Here is a 20,939-nt window from a genome sequence, read left to right on the forward strand (position 1 = left end):
GCAAGTTTGGTTAATTGGGATGATTTGGTCAAAGAGCAAAGCACAGAACGAGAAGAAGAGAAATTCGAGAGGATGAGGTCATTCTCTTATATGCACAGTGGGTAGGTGGAAGAGGGAAACAAACACGATATGAAACGGTAGAACATCGTTCAACCTCCTCCCCCAACTGCACGGACACGAGAGGCGCAAAGATCATCTCGAGGAGAATACACAAACGCCACACACACAGGGTCAGTAGCATGTCACTTTCGAGTGTTGGTACAACCCGATACACACTTTGGGATGCATAAGGATGCGTTTCGAGGGGTTAGGCGTAGATCGCTAGTTGTGTGGTGGATTGAGGGAGGACGGTAAAGTCGCAACCAGATGAGGTGCTGAAGACGATGAAGAAGAATAGAAATCAGTCGGGTTGAACGAAAGGAACTTTTTTGAGCTCGCTTACCCTTTCCTTAGGTTCCAGACAACGTTTCATCACTTCCTACACCCCACTTTCATCGAACGAAACTCGTTCAATTGGACTTCGATCATAAATTTGAAGTGTGAAGGGTATCATGTATCATGCATGGTATGTCAAATGTACAGTTCAGGAAGCGTTCGTCTCCCTCCCCATGAAAGTCGATCCAAGCACATTGTAGCTGGACTATTTGAACAGCTCACATCCCACTTCGTCCATAATCTTCTTGAGAGCTTTCGGTCTCTTATTCGGTATCAAAGCTAGTGCAGTAGGTGTGTTCTCGCTATACAAGCATGCGAAAGGAATCAGTGAATATAATCATCAACGAGGTGTTTCGACCGTTAACTGAAAAAGAGGAGCGGTCTGTACGCACGGTTGTTCGACCCATAGATGATATGGGATAGGATTGTTCATCTCATCTAGCTTCTCGGCCATTGTCTTCAACGCATTTCCATCCGGTACCTAATGAGCCAGAGTCAGCACAACGACAATCATGACGGTATGGTGATCTTGATGAAACCCACTTCCATGACGACCTTCCTCATGCCTTCCCAGCCTCTTCCATCGTCTCCTTCGAGATATCGCCGCACGTCTGGATGTTCTCTATACCGATGTAAGACGGCAGTAGCAGCATGTGCAGATTGGGCGAGTAATGGTCCAATTGGCCAACTATGCACCTGAATCAAGGTCAGCAAACAACTCCACAGCAAAGGGACGGCGCAAAGTACATACTGTGAGGAGATCTCGCCGTATGATAATTTGCATGACCAATCCGGTAGGTTTGGGGGGATCAACAGTAGTGGACTCAGTTGCTATTGTCGACATCTTGAAGGAGAAACGCGGTAGGGTTGGATTTTCGAAAGAGTGACGAGAATGTGAAAGGAGGTGAGAACGACTGGAAGTTGACCTGACAAACGAAGGCAAGCGAGCTATGAGCATGGGACTAGCAGGTGTGGATATGCATGTACTTAGTCAACAATGACAGACTTCTCAATATCTTTGCTGCATCTCGACATTGACAACATTGCGAAATACCTCCACTCAACTTACCCCACTTTGTTACCCCGCAAGAAAACACGCACCAAAACACCTGACAAAATACACGGTCAAAGCATTCATTCCTCCTCTTGCTTCTCATTCAACCTCTAACCAAACGCGTCCTCCACAAGATGGACCCACTCCGTCGACGTAATGTCGACGATGACACTCCGCCTCCCCTCGCTCCGCCAATTCAAAACCCAGGACCTCCACGTCGTGCTGCAGCGGCCGCAGCCGGTCCTCAACAACATCCATTACGCCGTCGACTTCGTCGTTTTATCCTCTTGACCAACCTTCTCAAACGACCGGTTATCAACTTGATTTTCGCTCTAGTTATGCTCAGCTTCATAGCTTACAGTGGAGGATGGTACTTGTCTCAACTTGTACCGGCTTATCGATATCTTACCCCCTCTGCCTCTTCCAAGAAATACGATTTGGAGGTGAAAAAGTTGACACAAGCGGATATGGAGGTGGACCCAACGAAGGGTAGTGGTAGTGGAGTTGTTGGCGAAGTGAGAGGACATTGGGATTTTGATGATGGAAGGAAATGGACTACAAGAGAAGAGTTTTTAAAGCCTGAAAGTAAGGCGTTGAATTGGGTGAATGTCATGCTAGGAAATGGAGGGTGAGTTGAGACTGATCAATGAATCGTGATTGATGATAGTCAATGGGAAGAGACGTGAGCTGACGTTTGTCTACTGGGTGGGACAACTAGACCCGAGCCAAATCTAAGTGGTGGTAAGTTGAAGAGCAACTGGACGAAGCCGGAGGGTCCGGAGAACACAGAAGCTAATACTACATCCGCGCTCAGGCATGATCCCTGCTGTGGCCCCTCCTTTCGGCATGACACGCTGGTCGCCCCAAACCCGAGAGAACTGTGAGTGTGGAGCTCACTTAGCTGTCAAGTCCCGGAAGGCTTGCCCAAACCTTGAGCAAATAAGCTGATTTGGCCGAACTCACTTTAGATGTCTCGATGTGTCCATACAACCAGACCGATACGAAGTTTCATGGATTCATAGGTACCCACCAACCCGCCATATGGATGGGTAAGTTGTCGCTCTAACACCCATGTGAACCTCTTATTTGGCTGACCACTTGTTGTCCTGCCCAGGCGAGTCTGGTCCGGCACAGATCTCCGGTGGTCTTGGACAGGTTGTGACGGATTTCGAGGCCCGTGGCCTTCCGTTCAGCCGAGAAGACGAATATGCCAGCGCGAACTATTATCGTAACCTCCTCGATGCAGGGAAAGAAGGGAAGATAGAAGTGGAGATGACAGCTTGTATGTTCAGCGAACATTGACAATCATCCTTCCTGTTCCTGGGCAGCTAACGATGTCGTTCAGCTTCACGAGTGGGACATATGCGATATACATTCGATCGATCACAAGAGGGCGGATCGCCTCATGTGGTTGTTCAAGCGAGTCGCAGGAGTTGGATCCTGCACGGTGATCAGCCAGATGCGAAAGTGCCTTATTTCCCCAAGGGTTTCATTCAGATTGACGAAGGTCGACAAGAAGTATATGGCTGGAACGATGAACGACAGGAGTGAGTTCTGCTTACAACTTAGACGTTCCACAAACTTGACCTGACTTCTTCCTCAGCCATGTACTTGTAGGCGAAGAATTGCCTGCCCACAACTTCAAGGCATACTTTGTCGCTCGATTCTCTCAACCTTGGCGCGCAGCGGGCGTATCATACGAAGGCAAAGTAAAGAAGGGCGTACTCAGTGGTGAAGGCGAAGTGTTAGCTGGATGGGTGCAGTTCGGTGAGGATGTCAAACAAGTCGAGGTGAGGTTGGGAGTGAGCTTCATTAGTGTTGAGCAAGCGAGGAGGTAGGTCTGTTCGGTGAACAGTAGCTGGGAGATTACGCGTCTGACATAAGAGTGTCCCAGAAACATCGACCTCGAAATACCTGATTCCCAGACGCTGGTCGAGACATCCCAACAGACCCGATCTGCCTGGTCAGAAAAGCTCGACCTCCTCTCCGTTTCCGGCGCGACCCCTCAAAATCTCACCGTCCTCTATTCCTCTTTCGCCCACACCCTCGTGTACCCCTACGAGATCTCCGAGAACACCGGCACGTCTTCTTCCCCAAGCTGGTCATATTACTCGGGGTATCTCGACGAAGTCGTTTCGGGCATCTCGTATTCTGGCTACTCAATATGGGATACGTTCCGAGCTCAGACGGCGTGGTTATTGCTCGTTGCACCGGAAAGAGTAGGAGCGATGATCACTAGCATGTTGCAAGATTACAAGGAAGGGGGATGGTTACCCATGTGGAAGAATTTGGTGGAAACAAATATCATGGTGGGCACACATGCGGATTCGATCATTGCACAAGCTATGAACGCCGGTGAGTCATGTCGACAAAGTGTCAAGATTTCGGACTAGTGAACTTTCGGCTGATCGTCTCGCAGGGGTCAAGGACTTTGATTGGGATCTTGCATGGGAAGCAGTCAAGAAAGACGCTTTCGTTCCGCCAGACAGAGACACAGAACTACAGTGCGTAGCTCTTGCGCGGCTTTCTAACTCTGTCGGACTGAGACTCTGAGCTGATCGTTGGGCTATTGCGCACAGATTCGGTGACAGGGAAGAAGGAACACCTCAAGAAGTCCGAGCCGGTTTGACCGAGTATATGAAGCTGGGATATGTCGCTGCGGATCTACATGAGGAATCAGGAAGCAGGACTCTGGATTATGCCTGTGAGCGGACCTTCCTCCTCCAATTTGTCATATGGATTGCTGACGAGATTGTTGATAGACGATGATCATGCTGCGGCGATGGTAGCAGATCACGTGGGAGATCACGACACTGCCAAATTCCTTCGATTCAGAGCTGGTAACTACAAGACCTTGTGGAATCGTCAGACGGGACACATGGAAGCGAGGAATAGTGATGGGTCGTGGGCTGGGTACGAAAGAGGTTGGACCGAGGGAGATCATTGGGCATATAGCTTGGATGTGATGGTGAGTTGTGTGTGGTCGTGCCATGCGTGAGAACGGGTTCTGATGGTATTCCTTGTCACTCAGCACGATGTTCCTGGTCTGATAGAATTGATGGGTGGAAATGCCTCATTTATCGATTTCCTAGATCGTCATTTCGAAGGCGGTCACAATCTGCATACCAACGAACCGTCCCATCATATCGTGAGTCCCGCTTGACCCAGTATCCCATTTACCGGACTCAGCTCGTGATCGAAGGCTGACGCCCCCTTCGTTACAGCCATATCTGTACATCTTCGCTGGTGCTCCGCACAAATCTCAAGAATGGGTTCGAAGTCTTGGTCGATCCGAATACAATCATACCGCTGGTGGATTGTCAGGTAATGAAGATTGTGGACAGATGAGCGCGTGGTACATGTTCTCGGCACTAGGGTTCTACCCAGGTGAGTGTGATGTTGCCGTCCCAACACATTCCACGAGACGGGAAGACAAAAAGCGGACCTGCAGCACCGTACCACAAACCGACTGGTTCTTGGTTTAAGTGGTTTGAGTGGCTGACACGTTCTCAACGTTTGTAGTCGATCCTGCCAAAGCGAGTTATGTCCTCTCTTCACCCTATTTCGACCAGATCACACTCCGTCTACCAAACACTACGAAGCCCCTAATCATCAACGCCAGAGGCGCGAGTCACGGTTCTGTCTATGTCATGGGACTCAAGATCAACGATCAGGTATGGACGGGGATAGAAGTCGATCATGCGACGTTGATACAAGGAGGAAAGTGGGATTGGGATCTAGAAAGCACGCCGCAAGTTCGGGGTGTGTAATCGCACTGAGACTGGACGGGGTGAGGGGACCATCGTCCCTCGTCCCGCATGTAGATAGTTAGGAGGGAGTTGTATACCAGGCATAAATATGGCATGGTGAAACTGTACTGTACATAACTTGCATCAAATTATAATGAATCAAGATCACTGTAATGATAATACTATTATTGCAAAGGTACTCAAACCGTACCATCCTGGCCTCTTCTACCTAGCTCAACCCCCCCATAACTTCCTTTTCCACTTTTTCACGCAACTTTTTCCAATCCTTCTCATCGAATTTCACCCCTTCACACACTTTCATAAAGTTCTCAGGTAACATGAGACTGTCCTGAGGGATATTTTGGAGATACCCCAGAATCGCGGTTTGAAATTTGGGCAAGCGTAGGAGACGATCGCGTGAGAGGGATAAGATGGCGAGTGAGGCGACGAGGAGGAAACGAGGGCCTAAGGGCGGGACGAGAGGAGGGTATTAGTATCGCCACGAACAGGTCAAACGAGAATCGGGTTTAGATAGCGTTGAGGTGAGTGCAGCGAACATCCTACGCCTGTCTCGACGTATGGATGATGGACTCACCTTCGGAAACCACCGCATCAATCACACGCAACGTCGTTGGCCATGGCAAACATCGGATGAACAGCTGACTAAACCATCTGTCCAAGAACGTTATGGCTGCGAAGCACATCAGCCTAAGGCCCGACTGCTATAACGGGGTGGCACTGCATGACCGACGGTAACTCACGATGTATGCCAACTTCCTTGAACAATGCCGCCAATTTTGGCTCTTGACCTTGTACCAAGCCCGTAAAAACCGCCGAATCGATTCTCATCCCGACTTTCTCTTTCGCGTAATAATCTTTCAATACCACATTGACGAGACCGCTAAGCAACCAGAACGAATCTTCCGCAACGCAATGGATCAACAAAGCTCCTGCGATCAGGGCCATTTCGGATCGATAGCCTGCCGGAGCGAAATTGGAGTATGCTCGTAGAATCGAGCGAAGATCTTGTTGACCTGGAGAATTTGGTTCGGAGAAGACAGAGTGGTCCGGATAGGCTCTGTATCGCAGAATGGTTATGCGTTAGCTTTCAACCTGCTGTCACACTTGATGTTGGTAGATAGCGCCTCAAGGCTCACGCTTCCACATCACGATCAATTCGCTCGTCTTCTTGTCCATTATCGTGTTCCAGCAACTCCTGATACAATCCAGGTACACGAGCTGACAACGTTCCAGCCATGAACCACGCCCATACTTTTCCTCTGAGAGAGGAAGGGACCCCAGCATCAAGGACTAGCTTTCTGACCTTTTTCGGAGGCGCTGAACCGTTGAGCGGTGTACCGATGATCGATAGCTGCGCACACACAGACACAGACACACACTTTATGTCAGCTACAGTTCTGAAGCAACATCGGGGGAAGGTTCGTCCTCGACTCACCCATTTTCCTTCGATCACACGATGATCCCCTGGCGCAGATCTTGATTGGAATATCTCCGGTGTCGGACTCTTCTCTTTCAAGAAACCCCATTCGTCCGTTTCCGGTAACGGTCTCAGCGAACTATTCGATGCGAAACTCTGCATCGTCGCATCCCTCTTCAGTTCTCCTCCTGGTCCTGGTCCAGAACCAGAACCAGATCCGATTGACGAAGGACTGGAATGTACATCCAGACTCGCTTCGCTGGGCGATAAAAGTCCATTGATAGTCCCGATCTTACGAGGTTGGACAAGCTCGAAGTCCATACCGTCAGCTTTGATCGTCTCCTCGGCGAAATCCTTGTGAGAGATCGGCGAGGCCAAAGCACGAGATACCTTTCGTGGCGTCTTGGAGCCTTTCGTAGAGAAGGAAAAGGATGAAGAGCGAGCTGAGGGAAGTGGTAAGGAAGGATTAGAATCGTTACTCGGTGTCGCACCAGATATATGGTGAACCGTTGTTGAAGATCCAGAGGCAGATGCATGAGACAAGGAATTGCCATTTCCCAACGGTGAAGTCGCAGGAGGAGTCTGTGGAGCGAGCGAAGACTTCCTCGAACCAAAGAAACTTTTCTTTGAAGATGCCGGCGATTGTACCAAAGGCGAAGCCATTGTTGGCAGAGGCAACGGTGGAGCCTCGGTATCGATACTCAGCGGAATACTATTCTTGCGTCCTACGCCAAGCTTATTCGCCACGGACGAGGAAAAGCTTCGTGCTCGAGGTCGAACGATCGGTGCTGCAGCAAGCTTTGGCGTTTCGACGACAAGCTCAGGAGCAGGCGAGGTCACGCTACGCTTCGGTTGAGGGTGAGCCGGGAATCGAGATGATTGGTCGGACGCCGTGGGATCGTTCCCGAGAATCGGCGAAGCCAAGGGAGAAGTTGCACGTCGTACTTCGTGCGAACCAGGCGAAGCTCGCCCACCATTGAAGTGAGGCAGACCTAATCCGATAGAATTGGGAGATGATCCTGTAGACGATGGCATAGCTGGGACAGGCGGAGGGGGAGAAGGAAGTGCGGGCATCCCAGGACCGTTGACGAGAAATGTGATTGGAACAGGCCCTTTCGAGCCTCGTAGATCCGCTTCCATCCGGCCGACAAGAGTCAAACCTCGCGGTCGCTGACCTGTTCTGTTAGATCGAGAAACCTCGACTGCTTGTTTTGTCGCTGCAACACTGTGTGGAGAAGATGGAGATCCAGGCGACCACGGCGACTGCTTGACATTCGGCGATAAGTTCGGCGAATGAAGGCGGGGCGGAGGGGGAATAAGGCTAGGTGAGACTGTCCCGTCCAGTAAGGGAGATTCGGTGATGCTATCTTCGATTGGTAAAGGAGACGCAAGGAGAGATTGGCCGCTACCATCTTTTGACATGTCCGCACTAGACAAGTGCTTGTCGACTGTTGGAGGCGACGCAGCTGTAAACGTAACAACGTCTGGAGGATGAGGCGTAGCAATCTCGGTCGATTCCTCCGAGCTCTGCGCATTCTCCGGGGAGGTGAGAGTGGTACCGTCCGAACCACCTGTACCGATGGTGTGATCTTGACGCGCTGGCGATGTTGGAGTTGCAGGGAATGTGACTGTCTCTGGGTTTGAAGCAGGCGATCCGCCATCTTTATCCCTCTCTCGCATGATTCGCAATCTCAGCTCCATCGCCACGGATCTCCCTGTTGGAGGCGCATCATCTCCAGTCGGTTTGCTGGAATGCGGAGTCGTTGGCGAAGGCGGATGTGTGATTCTCGGAGTGTTTTGATCTTCCTCTTTCATTGTGAGGATCTCGCTGTCTCCGGACGTCGATTGTGTTCCATTACTGGTATGTGAGTCCTTTCGATCGGCCGAGGGAAGACGGAACATCTCTCCACCTCGGGCCAGTCGAGCTCGATCTGCTTCCTCGCCGTCTTCTGATGTTGTGCTTGCCTTGCTACCTCCACCTCCGGGACCAAGCTTACTGTTGGCTTTAGCAGCTCGACTCAGACGTCGTTGTTGTACTGCCAAGCTCATCCGTTTCGCCGGTCCGTACATGCTCTCTCGAGCATAGTCACCGTAGATATCCCAATCACCATCGTCCTCGTCCTCGTCTTCATCGTCTTTGGGAAAGTCGCCGTCGTCGTCTTCGTCGTTCTCCTCATCGTCGTTATTGTCCACGGTCTCGGCTGAACTTGTTATAGGTGATGAGGGGGATGGCGAGGATCCTGATATCGAAGAGTTGTGAAGGGGTGTTATGAGGGTGGGTGTCGAAGGGGATTGTTCGTCTGTACATGTACACGATCATATTAGCAATCATTGCTCCCACTGCAAGCAGGATGGGAAGGTTTATGCTACAGACAACACCCACCATTAAGCTCTTCCAACCTATCTTCACTATCTTTCGTCGCATCTCCATCCTCGGACTCCGGACCACCCATCATGAATCCTCCAATCCCTCCTAGACCGTCACTGCTAGCTTGCGAGACCATCGATTCTCGCACTCCTCCAAACCCAACCGCAGTCGCAGACGTTTCTTTCTCCTGTTCGTCGACCACTTGGTTCCGCGTCGGTGTGGGGAAGAACGGTTCGTCTTCATACTCCTGTGGGTGATTTAGACCCGGCGAAGGATGTGGCGATTCCAATTCGAATGGTCCTGAAACTCTTTTCAATTCTCTCTGCGTCTTCTGCGTCGGTTCGAGCGTCCCCGTTTCTCCTCTCTGAGGCGGCGAAACAGGTGATTCCAATGTCAATGAAGGGATATATTTCTGTGCGGTAGGCGGCGGTGAAGGTGCAGTGAGGATCGTCCGAGGTGGTGGGAAACTATCATCGTCGACAGATGATGATTTTCGCCGCCTGACAGGGGATGGACCCTGACTCGGACTTGTACTTGTACTTGCACTAGCGAGTGAATCGAATTTTACTTCGTCCCTTTTGACCCATCCTACTATCCCTTCGCAAGAAGCGAGTAACACTTCTCCCAAATCGCGAAGGAGGATGAGCTCGTCATCTTTTATGTACATGAGTTGATCAGGTGCTTCCGCAACGCAATCGGTGAGTCTGGTAAGAGAATGAACAACAAGAATCAGTATCGTTCAGAGGTGAACGTTCCAGACACTTCCACATAGAGGAAAAGACGACTCACGCTACGCCTTTGCCTATACCGCCTCTCGCGGCTAATGCGATCAGGTCGTTCAATTCTCTCGGATCAAAGTACAGCATCGTAACGACGAACTGGTCGGTTGATATTATGTGAGAAGTACTCTAAGTCGCCCTCTCGAGATTGGAAGAGACGCAAGATGTTGATAAACTGAGGTAGAGGATAGGAGAGGAAAGGAGGCTAGTCTGTGTGTAATAACGTTGAAACCGAAAAAAGACCAGTGAGTCTGAGTATTGGCGAAACACGCGATCGAGTGAGTGATCAACGCGTCGCAGCAACAACAAAAAGATGATAACGTAATATCAACAACACGTGCACAGATCCCTCTTGATCAACCTCCACTTGTTACGTCCACCGACAGGATATAGTTACATGAATAACATCATATGCGTGTATGCTAACAACATTCCAAGAAAGACATGAGCCTCAACGTCAACGTCCGATCTCGCACCCTTATACGTATACAGTATTCTCCAATCGTACATAGTTACATTTACCTTTCATCTTCGTGTTACCGACCATACGCTTGTTCCCTTCCGTAATATCTCCCATTATAATTCCTATCATCTACCCATCCACCAGTCTGAGAATAGACATTATTACCCTGACCACCACCGTACATCGCTTGTTGTCCCTGTGGGGCCAGATATCCCCCTTGTTGATTATAATACCCATCATACCCTCCGACATTCTGCGCCGAGACAGGGCTAGGATCTCTATCTATCACGCCTGTTCTAGTCAATGGATCGCCGGACGATATGGAATCTGAATGTCTTTGAACCGAGTTTCGCTGTACGCCGATCAGCGGAGGGGGTAGCTGTGACATCGGCGGAGGTGGAGGTGCGTACATCGAGTTGGTAGGACCGACGACACGTGAGTTTCGACCGTTACGAGGTGGTCGACGGGAAGAGGCGCCGCAACATGATCGGAAGATACATCGGAGAATAGCAACCACGATGGCTAGGACCTGTTGACGGACAAGAATACATCAGCACGAGGGGCCTTGAGGTATTTGCCATTGTCGCACTCACAAGAAGCCCAGCAACGATGGTCACGGGAATCGAGATCTGAAGATTTTGCTTGTACCACGCCCCCGCTGTACTCTGCCACGATCCGGCTCGACACGTCGAGTTGTAACAGTGGCCGCCATAACCTGATTGCGAAGAAACCGTCTATTAGCTCTGCTTGAACATCTTGCCGATTCATTAGCACCAGGGAAGAAACTCACCACAGGGCGATCCATCTACAAGAGGTGTTTGAAGAACAACACATTGGTTACTGTACTCAGGCACATCAGTCTCCGAAATCGTGCTTACCCAGAAGATCATGAGAGATAGCTTACGAGATGTTGGGATCCTTGCAGCTGACCACACAGCTCGTATCATCCTTCTGTCCACATGCTTGACTCAATCCCAAACTACTACCCGCATTTCGACACTGTGTGTTCAAGCTCGTACACGTTCCACTAGCACACGCTAAACCCGCACCGCTCGCTCCGCACGAAGTACCATCCGATGCCGTCTTGTCCTCAGGACACGTAGCATTGTTTCCTGAACAGACTTCGGCGATGTCACAAGTGGAGTCAACGGCGGGTCGACAGACTGTTCCGGATGAGGCGTATTGACAAGTCGAAGTGCAGCAGGCCGAGTTGGCAGGATCGCATACTGCTCCAGAGCGGAATTTACAAGCTGAAGAGAGGATGCCGATTGAGCGACCGTACACTATATATGAACACATCACTTACTGGACGGGTCACAGCAAGCGGAAGTAGCGCCGGAGCCGGGATCACAGTCCTCCCCAGCTTCCACAATACCATCTACGAGGAGATGTGTCAGCTTATGTAGTACATTCCGGTCAACTGTACAACTCACTTCCGCATTGTTGTAAGCTGATGACCGTTCGGGATCCGGGACTCTGTATGCAAGTGGTTGTAATAGCTCGGTTCCCGAGATTGGTACCTAAGCGACACGGTCTGGTCAGGATTGCCGCGGTTTGCCCACAGCAACGGTCGGTACTCACATATATTACCAAGCGAGCAACCGGAGAAGGATTGCTCGGACGCCGACGTCGTAGGATTCATGATGAACCTCCCGCCCGCATCACAACTCGATTGTGTAAGCGGACAACACGTCCCTGACAACGAACAGGAACCGGTGCACTACGATCCAGGAATAATGAGTGTTGGTCGCCGACCATTCAAACAAATGACTTACGTCGTGGATAGCTCCAAATCTACCGACAGGCAATCGCGTCAGGCAATACACATATAGCACGGTCATGGTCGTCCACTCACCCATGGCCAATCTCGTGCGCGACCAGACTCCACTCGGTCTTCGTCGCTGTGCTGATTCCGGTTCCCGAAACTGTTGATCCGCTTTGCTGTGAGGCAGTATTTTGACAAAGTGTACCTAGCCATGCCACACCGACTTCCGAATCCTACACCATAGTCGGGTTTGATTCAGCCTCCTACGCATTTGACATCCCAATATGAGACAGCACTCACAGTCGGACAAGCGCTCATGAGATGCCACAGGCCTGCGCCGTCATCGCCTTTATTGCCTCGCCATTGACTGAACGTGCTCAGCCTCTCATCCAATGTCAAATTTTGAGTACAAGCGACATTCCATTCTTCCCCCTGTACTGCTGTCGTCGGACAGGTCGCATTCTGAACTTGTAGCTCTATGATTCCCAAAGAGATGTTGAAAGTCGATTTGTACAATGCTGATATCTGATTCCAATTGTTAAGGATCTGGGTCCGAGCAGCATCTTGTGATCCGTACGTTGAAACGTAGTTACAATCTATCGCCACGCCCATGTAGACGATCTGTTGGGTATTCGGACAACCCGAGGTGACATTGATAGAGTTGATAAAGTTCGAGGAACCGGTCATACCACCCGTATCGTCTCTTCGCCAAAGGTTCGGAAGCATCGCTCCGAAAGGTGAATTGGAAGAGGGTCGTAATATGGGATTTGAGAGATCCGAGTTGAACGGGAGGGAATCGTGTGAGCAGGAATGTATCGTCGATTCAGTTTGATTCTCGTGATGATAGATATCAGTGTTTCGGAAAACAACCATCTTCGATCCTAGTTGTTCGACATCGATATCTTCCGCTGTCTTGACCCGCAAATAGTTCTCCTTCGTCACGACGTTATACGTTGTTCCGTGGAGATCGAATGTACCCTCGAAGACAGCTCCGTCTTTCCCATCTCCCGTTTCGTGCACCATGATCCTAGCATGACCAAGTATCGCGACCTCGTCATCCCAGCCACTTCTAGCTCCTATACTTTCCAAGGCTTTCATCCTGTCCACCCACTTGGGATGTACAACTTCGCCGGTGTACAATCGCCAATCTTCTTCTCGTAGTGATTGGACGAACTGCCCGCCGGCCGAGGTCATCTTCGCATCGGGATGGAAGATGTTTTCGGAAGGTCTGAGAAGGAGAGAAGCGGGGAAGGGGAGAAGGTCGGGCAGGTCGAGAGTGAGAAGGACAGTATCGGAATGTAAGAGAGTAGAAGGGTGTGGGGGTAATGACGAGGTGTATCGGGGTTGCAGACCTTTCAATTTTCGGGGTAGAATCTCGAGTCGAGATCCCTCTGGGTGCGCCAACCGACGCAGAGGAGGAGGATGAGGTGATCGTGCTGAGTAAGATCATTTTAGCATTGAATGAAGCGGCACAATTCTCAAAATGACTTACCTTCAGATCCTATGCTACACAAAAACAGAATAGTAACGACAAGCAGCACCGCCAACCGACCGATAGGTGGTGGTCTTCCTCCACTCGAGCCGAACCATGACATCGTGCCAGCTCCAGACGGACAATCGCCGTTTTGCTGTAAAGCTTTCAAGCCAGCGCAGACTTTGCCACTCTTATGCCAAGGATCTGATAGACGAGGTGAATGTCGAAACGAAATGAATCGTTTGCTTTTGTCTTAGATCGGAATCGAGAGACTAGTCGATTGGTATTGGGGAGCCGTTGCCGCGTTGTAAGTTATGATAAAGGTACCAGGCTCGGGAAAGTACAAAGGTAGGTAGGTTTGAAGACCGAGCGGTTTTGAAGTCGTGTGTGTGTACCAAAGTTCGCTATGCTACAATGGTACGTCGATCGTGTTGGTGCAATGTCGAGCTGTGAATGAATCGTATGCGGTTCGTGGGGAAGTCGTCGAGCGATGATACAGTTGAACAGCGGCAAATCGATTCGATTGTGTGTCGACAATGCGGTGCAAGAGCGGAAAAAAAAGTAGTGAAAGAAAAGCGGGCTGAACAATAGCGAGACTCGTACTCTTCACTCTTCGCTTCGACGCGCTTGATCAACAACAAGTGATTCTATGCTACAATGACAATTGAAAAATGAGATGATGATGCGAGAGAAGAAGCAAATAAAGTCGATGGCCGAGGTATGCTTAGGAAAGAACGATGATGATGATTTATACCGAGGCTTGAATGGTAAGACAAGACATTGCTCAAGTAGTGTACGAGATATTTATGATGATGTGCCAAGCAACGGACACAACTGGGTAACAAAGTGTGCGCAGTCACTAAAGACTAAAGACAGTCATGTCATGTTCCTCGGGGAATCATACCAATCTCCGTACAGTACTCAGTACAGCAGCCAACATTTCAACTTAAGCATACTTACTTGATCGTTCGTTGTACCGTACTTTCCCTTGCATCGCATAAAAGTTACAGCTGACACATCCATTCTTCGAATTGCTGCGACTTGCGATCGTTTACTCAGAAGACTAGACTACGCACTGCGCATGACAACCTAGCCGAACCAGCCAGGAATACACTTTGACCTCGATCGCTAATCGCTGATCATATCTCGTGTTCGTGCTCGTGCTCATCCACATCACCGAACCATCCCCGACCCCTCCACTCCTCCACATTTTACGTCCAACGCCAAGCACAAGTATCGTGCATCCACTCCATCAATTTTGCCTGCGTAGTGTACAATGCCTCCATTCAGCTCCAAATCACTCTCGCCCAAATCACCTATCCTAGGTCAAATTCGCCGTCATCCATTCCTCTTTTTCGGTCTACCTTTCATCGGTATCATCGTTGCTTCATCTTTCGCGTTACAGGAATTCACCCAGACGAGATATGATTATCAGGCTAGTAAAGTGAAGTCGATGGGTGTGGAGGAGGAATTAGGGATGAGGGGAGATAGGAGAAAAGTTGATCTGAGAGAGGAATATTATGTGGGTTTGGCTCTGCTTAATACAACCACTCTCCCAGTGCATTTGGACCGGACTGGACTGAATTTATGCGCTAAAGAAGAGGAGCTGACTGACATACCTTGCGTATCGCGCACAGAGACTAAACGCTCCTGATCTCCAATCACCCGATTCAGCACTCGACGCCTCCCTCTCTTCAGCATATCAGAACGAATCGACAACAAATCCAGATCAAACGAATACGAATACGAAACCACGTCGACCGAAATTCTCAATGGCACCAGTCTCGCAAGATGATTACGAACCGTTACGTGTCCCGAGACCGCAGGGTATGCCAGAGTGGGGAGGAGGGAAGGGAGGTGAGGAAGCACCGTTGAAAGGACAAAGAAAAACGGATAGATGGGTCTGAGCGAGTACTGAAATGCGATTGAATGGGCCGTCGAGCAGTAAGATGCATCACATCACGTCTCACAGCGCCTCATTCACTCATACCAATGGAATTATTTGTTTTTGCTAACAATTCTCGAACGAGGCGAATGACTTCATGCCATTATGTTCGGTTGCATGCTCACTGCCCTGCCGTCCCTCTCAAATCCCTTGTCTTGGTCCCCCCATTCCTCCTGACCTGGTCCAAGATCCGCATAACAACCAGACTTTCCTTTAGTGGCATCCGTTCACTCTCCTTCTTTCCATCTCTAATACATCGTGCAACTTCGTCAGCCTCGTAGGCCATCCCGTGGCCTGGTGAGAGCGGATAACGATGGGTGGTCTTGGTCTTGATGAGACCTTGTCGGGACGGGTCGGGGCCGTGAGGGACTATGTGGAATGTCTGAGGTTTGGAAGGCGGTGCTAAGTGACGTTGAGGAAAGAACACTTGTCAACACCTCATATAAAGACACCTAACCCTGACCCGGTTGACCACTCCATGAAATACAGATAGGGGATCTATGCGAACAAGATGCTCGCTGACTCACCTACAATCAGGATATCTCCTTCCTCAAACGTGATTACTGCTACGCCATCCATGTACCCATGACAAGTAAGGTCCGCCGTCAACGCAGCCTGGCCTACCCCTTCCCACTCAAGCAACATCCTCGTAGCGCTATCAACGCCAGTGCGCGGATACAGCGTCTGATACGAGTTGAGGATCTTGGGTGGTGAGCGAGAGGAGTTGAGGGGATGATGGTGCAGGATCAACATCGCCCATACGAGGGGATAGGGACCGCTAAGATGTGCCGTAGCGTCAGCAGAGAGGACTAGCATGGGCTCACACAGTAAGGCAGCGCGCAACTTGCAAAACTAGCTGCATTGAGACACTTACAGATCGAGTAAAGCCCCTCCACCTAATGCTGGATCGAGCATCCGATGCGTCTCTTCTTTCTCTGTTATCAACACCGTCTCAGTATCCTTTCCTTTGATACCGGATCTGGGTTATCAATATACCTACCATCCAATCTGAAGTCCAAGGAATTGTCAACTGTCAATCGTTTCAACTTTCCCAATTTCCCAGAAGCTACGATATCCTGGATCGCATAAGTTATAGGTTGGAATCGAGTCCATACGGCTCTGTACACAAGAAGAAGTCAGCTACAGCAGTCTCCCTATTGGAACAGCAAAAGAAGGAAGGGGCACCTGTGTGATGATCGATCAGGATGCCACTCACTCCATCAAAAACAAGCCTTTCTCCCTCGCGATGCCGATCAACTCCTCCAGTTCTTCTTCATCTAGCGTGAATGGCTTTTCGCAAAGTACGTTCTTTCCAGCCAGTAGTGCGTCTTTACAATTCCTATGGTGGTACGTATGAGGGGTAGCGATGTACACTACATCCACGTTCTGCGAAGCATTCAAGCGATCAGCTTAAGTGCCGATATGACTCCACTTTGTGCGCAAGTCTGCCTCTGACTAGAGTTTCAAGGTGAGAAATGGTAACGTACAGGATCATTGTAGACCTCTTCGTACGATCCATACGGCTTACATCCCTCCAAAGCGCCATTCTTGATCCCCCATTCGAAGTGATCAATAGCGGACTCTTTCAGTTTCGTCAAGAATCCCTCGGCCGATGGGACAGACCGGGAACCGATCGCTGTGATTTGATGGTGCACATCGGAGGCGTTACGTGTGCAAGGATCCACTAGGAGGTCCTACAGGAACAAATAATTAGCCCTCGTGTCCATAATCGAATGATGTCAAGAATCCCAAGAATACCCCGAGTCTACCTACTTTGCAGAATGTTGTTGCGATGTTGCCAGTGGATATGATGCCCCATCTCAAGGTGAATGGTGCCATTTTACTTGACCGAAAGGAAAGACGATCAAGTCTTTACGCACGTTAGCCTAGTAGCTTGTATACAGTTGGTCAAGAAGAAGTTGCAGACTCGATATCAACCGTATGCGCTGTAATTACATCACATCTCATTTTGCATCTACACTAGAGATTCATCTCCCATCGACAACTCGTTCCCGAACCAAATAAACCAACTTCGGCCCGAACCCGACTCTCAACTACTCTCCCACGGTACAACTCAAGCCAAGCGCAAAAACGCCGCTATTCTCCGATTATGCAGGTTCAAAGATAACGGGATCAAATTGAACCTAGGAAAGCAAGCACGCGCCTTTTTACAACGATGCGAGTGAAGAGAGAGGAGCCAAACAATGGATGGGATCAACAGAACGCGTTACGGTTGATTTTTCCTACATTCCTCATATATCTTGACGACCTGAATCACGACGAACATGAGTAGAGATCAAAGACGACCCATCAGACTATACTAAGGATATACACATCAATTGAGAAACGCGGACGAACCGACATCGATGCTCTCTCATCCTCGATCTCGAACATCAACCGCTACGACCACCTCTTCTTCCTCTTTCACCTGGTCCGACCCTGGATCGGATCACCAGACTGATATGCCCGGCGGTGGGAGGGCAAGTACGCGAACATCTGTATGGAGCGACGACGCAACGGAAGTAGTGCCGACTCATCAAAATCAAGTGAAAGAAGGACGATTGATCGATATTGACGATGAGGAGCCGGAGCCGGAAATTATGGCTCCGTCCGATAAGTTGAGAGATCTGTTGAGACAAATGGACGAAGAAGCCAGAAGGGCGAAACCCCTTGACGTGGACGTATCTGCTGGACAAGGGAGAGGGTGGAATAATGACGCCGGACCAAGTTCGTCAAGAGGTTCATCACCTGCTTTATTTCGGCGAGACTTCCGAAGTGAAGATGAGGAGGAAGAAATGGAACATGAGGGTGAGGTCGAGGCGGAGAGAGAGGAAGAGAGTCCACCTACTCCTCCACCGAGGTTCGGGAACCCATATGCTGCCAGAAGAGTGTCAGGAGAGCGTGAGTTATTGGAACTCTGCAACGGATTGACGTGGCCAGTTGGTGAATAAGGCTGATATTTTACGCTCTATAGGCCGAGGATCACCAAATCTTACTCAGCCAGGACGGTTACCTTCTCGCGCTGCGGTCTTGCTACATAGTATGTTTACCTGCGACCGCGAACAGTGCGCCATATGTAGACTGATGACATCCCTCCCCTCAGGCACATCCAGCTCTCCCCCCTCCGAACGACCTATCACCCACACATCCCCTCCTTCTCAGCTTCGATCATATATCGCATCCCATGCCGACCTGCCATCAGATCCTTCTTCGTCCCGTTCAACACGTATGCTCAATCGATCCGTCTCGAACACCAGCTCCACCTCATCCAGAAAAGGAAAGGAGCGAGAACAATCACCGCCACCCGCCATCGCATATGGAGAAGAAGGTGTATCTCTAGGAAACTCGACTTCACGACGTAATCGATTTCGAGAATCGCTGCAACAACGACATCAATATGTCCCACAACATCCTGATACTTCTCTAGAGAGCGAGACGCCCAGGCGGAGGGTACCACCCACGACTCCTCGGAGAATCAGTGTCGATATCGCTCCAGACGATCTTGCAAGTTTCGAGAGACACCTTCCTGCTGCAGGGTTGGAGTTGCGTGCTGAAGTAGAACTGGATCTGGATGAGGGTCTGAGTGCTGTGGTCCGATGGGAGGGGACTCGTGAAAGTTCGGTCGAGGAGCATACGTCACGGAGTGACGAGGAATTAGAAGCTGGAGGAGGGGTCGGTCAGCAATACGAGAGGACAGCGAGAAGGTCCGCTTCACCGCAATTTCATTCTGCAAGAGACAGAAGTTTCACTCCTCGCCCTATCGCTTCTTCACCACCGCAAAGTATACCTAGATCCCGCGAAACGAGTCTGCGGAATGCCAATTCTTATTCCCGTTCCACGCCTCCTCAATCCAGCCACACAGCTGGCAGACCCTCTCACTCCCCTTCTCCGCCTTTACCTGCGCTTCCCGAACCGGAGATTAGTCAGTCGTCGGACTCGAGCGAAGTGGACACTTACTCCTCGAGAAGAGCAGCGTTGTTTCGATCGGGGAGTAAATCTTTGTCTTCTGGCGGTACTTCGACTACTGTTGGTTTGAGCAAGAGCGGACTATCGGATACGCCTAGTTTCCGGACGGATCAGGGTACACGGTCGAGAATTTCGGTACCGGATAGGAGGGATAGTAGAAGTCCTAACACAAATCGAAGAGACGATCAATCACCCTCGAAATACAGTACCCCTGCCAAGGAGATCTCCTCTTCGTCATCGCTTGCGAAACGTTCTCCTGGCTCACAACGACAATCTTCGACTTCACCATTCTTGCCTCGACGAGCGGTTGATATTCCTATACCTCCCCAGGAACCCATTACAGTGGGAATGGCCACGATTTCCACCCCTTCTCCCGCCAAACGACGACCATTGTCAAACAGCAATACCCCCGACCAATCCGGTAGAAATGGAAATGCGAGGCTTAGTGTGCCTACCCCCAAACCACCAGGAGCATGGCAATCAACTCCAAGGGGCAAAGTACGTTTTTCGCCCTTACGGAACGAAGCGAAATATGAGACATCCTTTCAGGATGAGGGAGGGGAAGATGTATCGATCTTGCGATTAAGAGTTAGTCCGAAGAAGGTCAGGTCGCCAAGGGGGAAATCACTGGAAGAGTCTGTGAAACAGGAACAAGAAGCGGATACGAGTTGGACGGGGCGGGTGTCTCGGTCACTGGCAAGATCGTGAGTGGATTACTGCGCCCTACCAATGAGGTTGACATCAGCTGATATGTGAATTTGTAGTCTGAATCCTCTTCCGATTCCTACACGGTCTGCGACATTCGCTCAAGCATCCGAATCCTTAATCGAAGCATCAGCAACTACGCTCGGAGCCCAACGTCGACTCGAATCTACCCAAAAACAATGGCTCGAAGCGCTTTCCTCTCTGTCCACTCACGACCTGTCACTCTCAGGCTTAGACGCCCACAATCTCGGAGCAAGTGTCAGTAAAGTAGTCCGAAAATCTTGGGGATGGGGAAGTTGGGCCTGGTGGGTGATATTGGAGATGATCGTTCTCTGGGGTGTATTCAGAGTAACGTTGGATTATGCCAATTCCATTGGATACACCACGGGGATGGATCCCTTCCATCCTCTATCTAGACCGCTGGGCCTCGGGATGTCACCGTATCTTGTTGCGGAGGGGAAGAGATGGAGTACGTGGTCTAGCGAAGTGAGAGGCGGAGGAGGACCGATCGAACTTGGTTTACCAATACCGGGAGCGCTAAAGACGCTGGTCGGAGGTGGAGGGGGAAGTGCGAATCTCTTTGATCTGGTGGAGAGCTGGGAATTGTGGAGGAGATTCGGAGCTGGAGCCGCTGCGGCAGCCGACGAAGAAGGAAGGTTGAGACTGTTGAGTGGGGTGCCATCGTAGTGTGTTCGTAGCGAGCCAGACAGCGGGCCAAGTATCTACAGGAATTCAATCAAGATGACGTACAAGCAGTTACGAGCGCATGCTTGCATGTCCCATGATGCTCTGGAGGAG

The 20,939-nt window shown here is 50.3% G+C and overlaps 7 protein-coding genes across 7 annotated transcripts; 3 read left to right on the forward strand and 4 right to left on the reverse strand.

The window, feature by feature from the left end:
• Window positions 1-640: 640 nt before the first annotated feature.
• On the reverse strand, window positions 641-1,279 carry CI109_101422 (uncharacterized protein; the record flags this gene model as incomplete). Its single annotated transcript, XM_032006257.2, has 4 exons — window positions 641-737; window positions 828-916; window positions 979-1,131; window positions 1,187-1,279. 4 exons carry the CDS (start codon window positions 1,277-1,279, stop codon window positions 641-643), a joined length of 432 nt encoding a protein of 143 aa, XP_031859470.2.
• Window positions 1,280-1,623: 344 nt separating this feature from the next.
• Window positions 1,624-5,259, forward strand: CI109_101423 (uncharacterized protein; the record flags this gene model as incomplete). The annotated part of the gene is made up of 14 exons (XM_032006258.1): window positions 1,624-2,117; window positions 2,208-2,230; window positions 2,304-2,369; window positions 2,458-2,538; window positions 2,604-2,771; window positions 2,835-3,036; window positions 3,093-3,323; window positions 3,384-3,844; window positions 3,909-3,993; window positions 4,069-4,193; window positions 4,252-4,457; window positions 4,521-4,637; window positions 4,714-4,876; window positions 5,012-5,259. The coding sequence occupies 14 exons, from the start codon at window positions 1,624-1,626 to the stop codon at window positions 5,257-5,259; spliced, it is 2,670 nt and encodes an 889-aa protein (XP_031859471.1).
• A 208-nt stretch (window positions 5,260-5,467) lies between these two features.
• On the reverse strand, window positions 5,468-9,910 carry CI109_101424 (uncharacterized protein; the record flags this gene model as incomplete). The annotated part of the gene is made up of 7 exons (XM_032006259.1): window positions 5,468-5,703; window positions 5,834-5,929; window positions 6,000-6,316; window positions 6,396-6,610; window positions 6,695-8,976; window positions 9,060-9,748; window positions 9,834-9,910. 7 exons carry the CDS (start codon window positions 9,908-9,910, stop codon window positions 5,468-5,470), a joined length of 3,912 nt encoding a protein of 1,303 aa, XP_031859472.1.
• A 449-nt stretch (window positions 9,911-10,359) lies between these two features.
• CI109_101425 (uncharacterized protein) lies at window positions 10,360-13,646 on the reverse strand (the record flags this gene model as incomplete). Its single annotated transcript, XM_032006260.1, has 11 exons — window positions 10,360-10,815; window positions 10,880-11,001; window positions 11,077-11,126; window positions 11,191-11,536; window positions 11,593-11,664; window positions 11,720-11,806; window positions 11,868-12,006; window positions 12,062-12,080; window positions 12,142-12,284; window positions 12,352-13,487; window positions 13,544-13,646. 11 exons carry the CDS (start codon window positions 13,644-13,646, stop codon window positions 10,360-10,362), a joined length of 2,673 nt encoding a protein of 890 aa, XP_031859473.1.
• A 1,155-nt stretch (window positions 13,647-14,801) lies between these two features.
• On the forward strand, window positions 14,802-15,432 carry CI109_101426 (uncharacterized protein; the record flags this gene model as incomplete). The annotated part of the gene is made up of 2 exons (XM_032006261.1): window positions 14,802-15,047; window positions 15,163-15,432. 2 exons carry the CDS (start codon window positions 14,802-14,804, stop codon window positions 15,430-15,432), a joined length of 516 nt encoding a protein of 171 aa, XP_031859474.1.
• A 159-nt stretch (window positions 15,433-15,591) lies between these two features.
• CI109_101427 (uncharacterized protein) lies at window positions 15,592-17,309 on the reverse strand (the record flags this gene model as incomplete). The annotated part of the gene is made up of 7 exons (XM_032006262.1): window positions 15,592-15,872; window positions 15,998-16,248; window positions 16,345-16,405; window positions 16,471-16,589; window positions 16,687-16,856; window positions 16,958-17,164; window positions 17,244-17,309. The coding sequence occupies 7 exons, from the start codon at window positions 17,307-17,309 to the stop codon at window positions 15,592-15,594; spliced, it is 1,155 nt and encodes a 384-aa protein (XP_031859475.1).
• Window positions 17,310-17,932: 623 nt separating this feature from the next.
• On the forward strand, window positions 17,933-20,828 carry CI109_101428 (uncharacterized protein; the record flags this gene model as incomplete). The annotated part of the gene is made up of 4 exons (XM_032006263.2): window positions 17,933-18,371; window positions 18,445-18,510; window positions 18,574-20,140; window positions 20,201-20,828. 4 exons carry the CDS (start codon window positions 17,933-17,935, stop codon window positions 20,826-20,828), a joined length of 2,700 nt encoding a protein of 899 aa, XP_031859476.2.
• Window positions 20,829-20,939: the final 111 nt, after the last annotated feature.

The sequence above is a fragment of the Kwoniella shandongensis genome, chromosome 3, assembly GCF_008629635.2.
Source record: "Kwoniella shandongensis chromosome 3, complete sequence".
NCBI classification, from domain to species: Eukaryota; Fungi; Basidiomycota; class Tremellomycetes; order Tremellales; family Cryptococcaceae; genus Kwoniella; species Kwoniella shandongensis.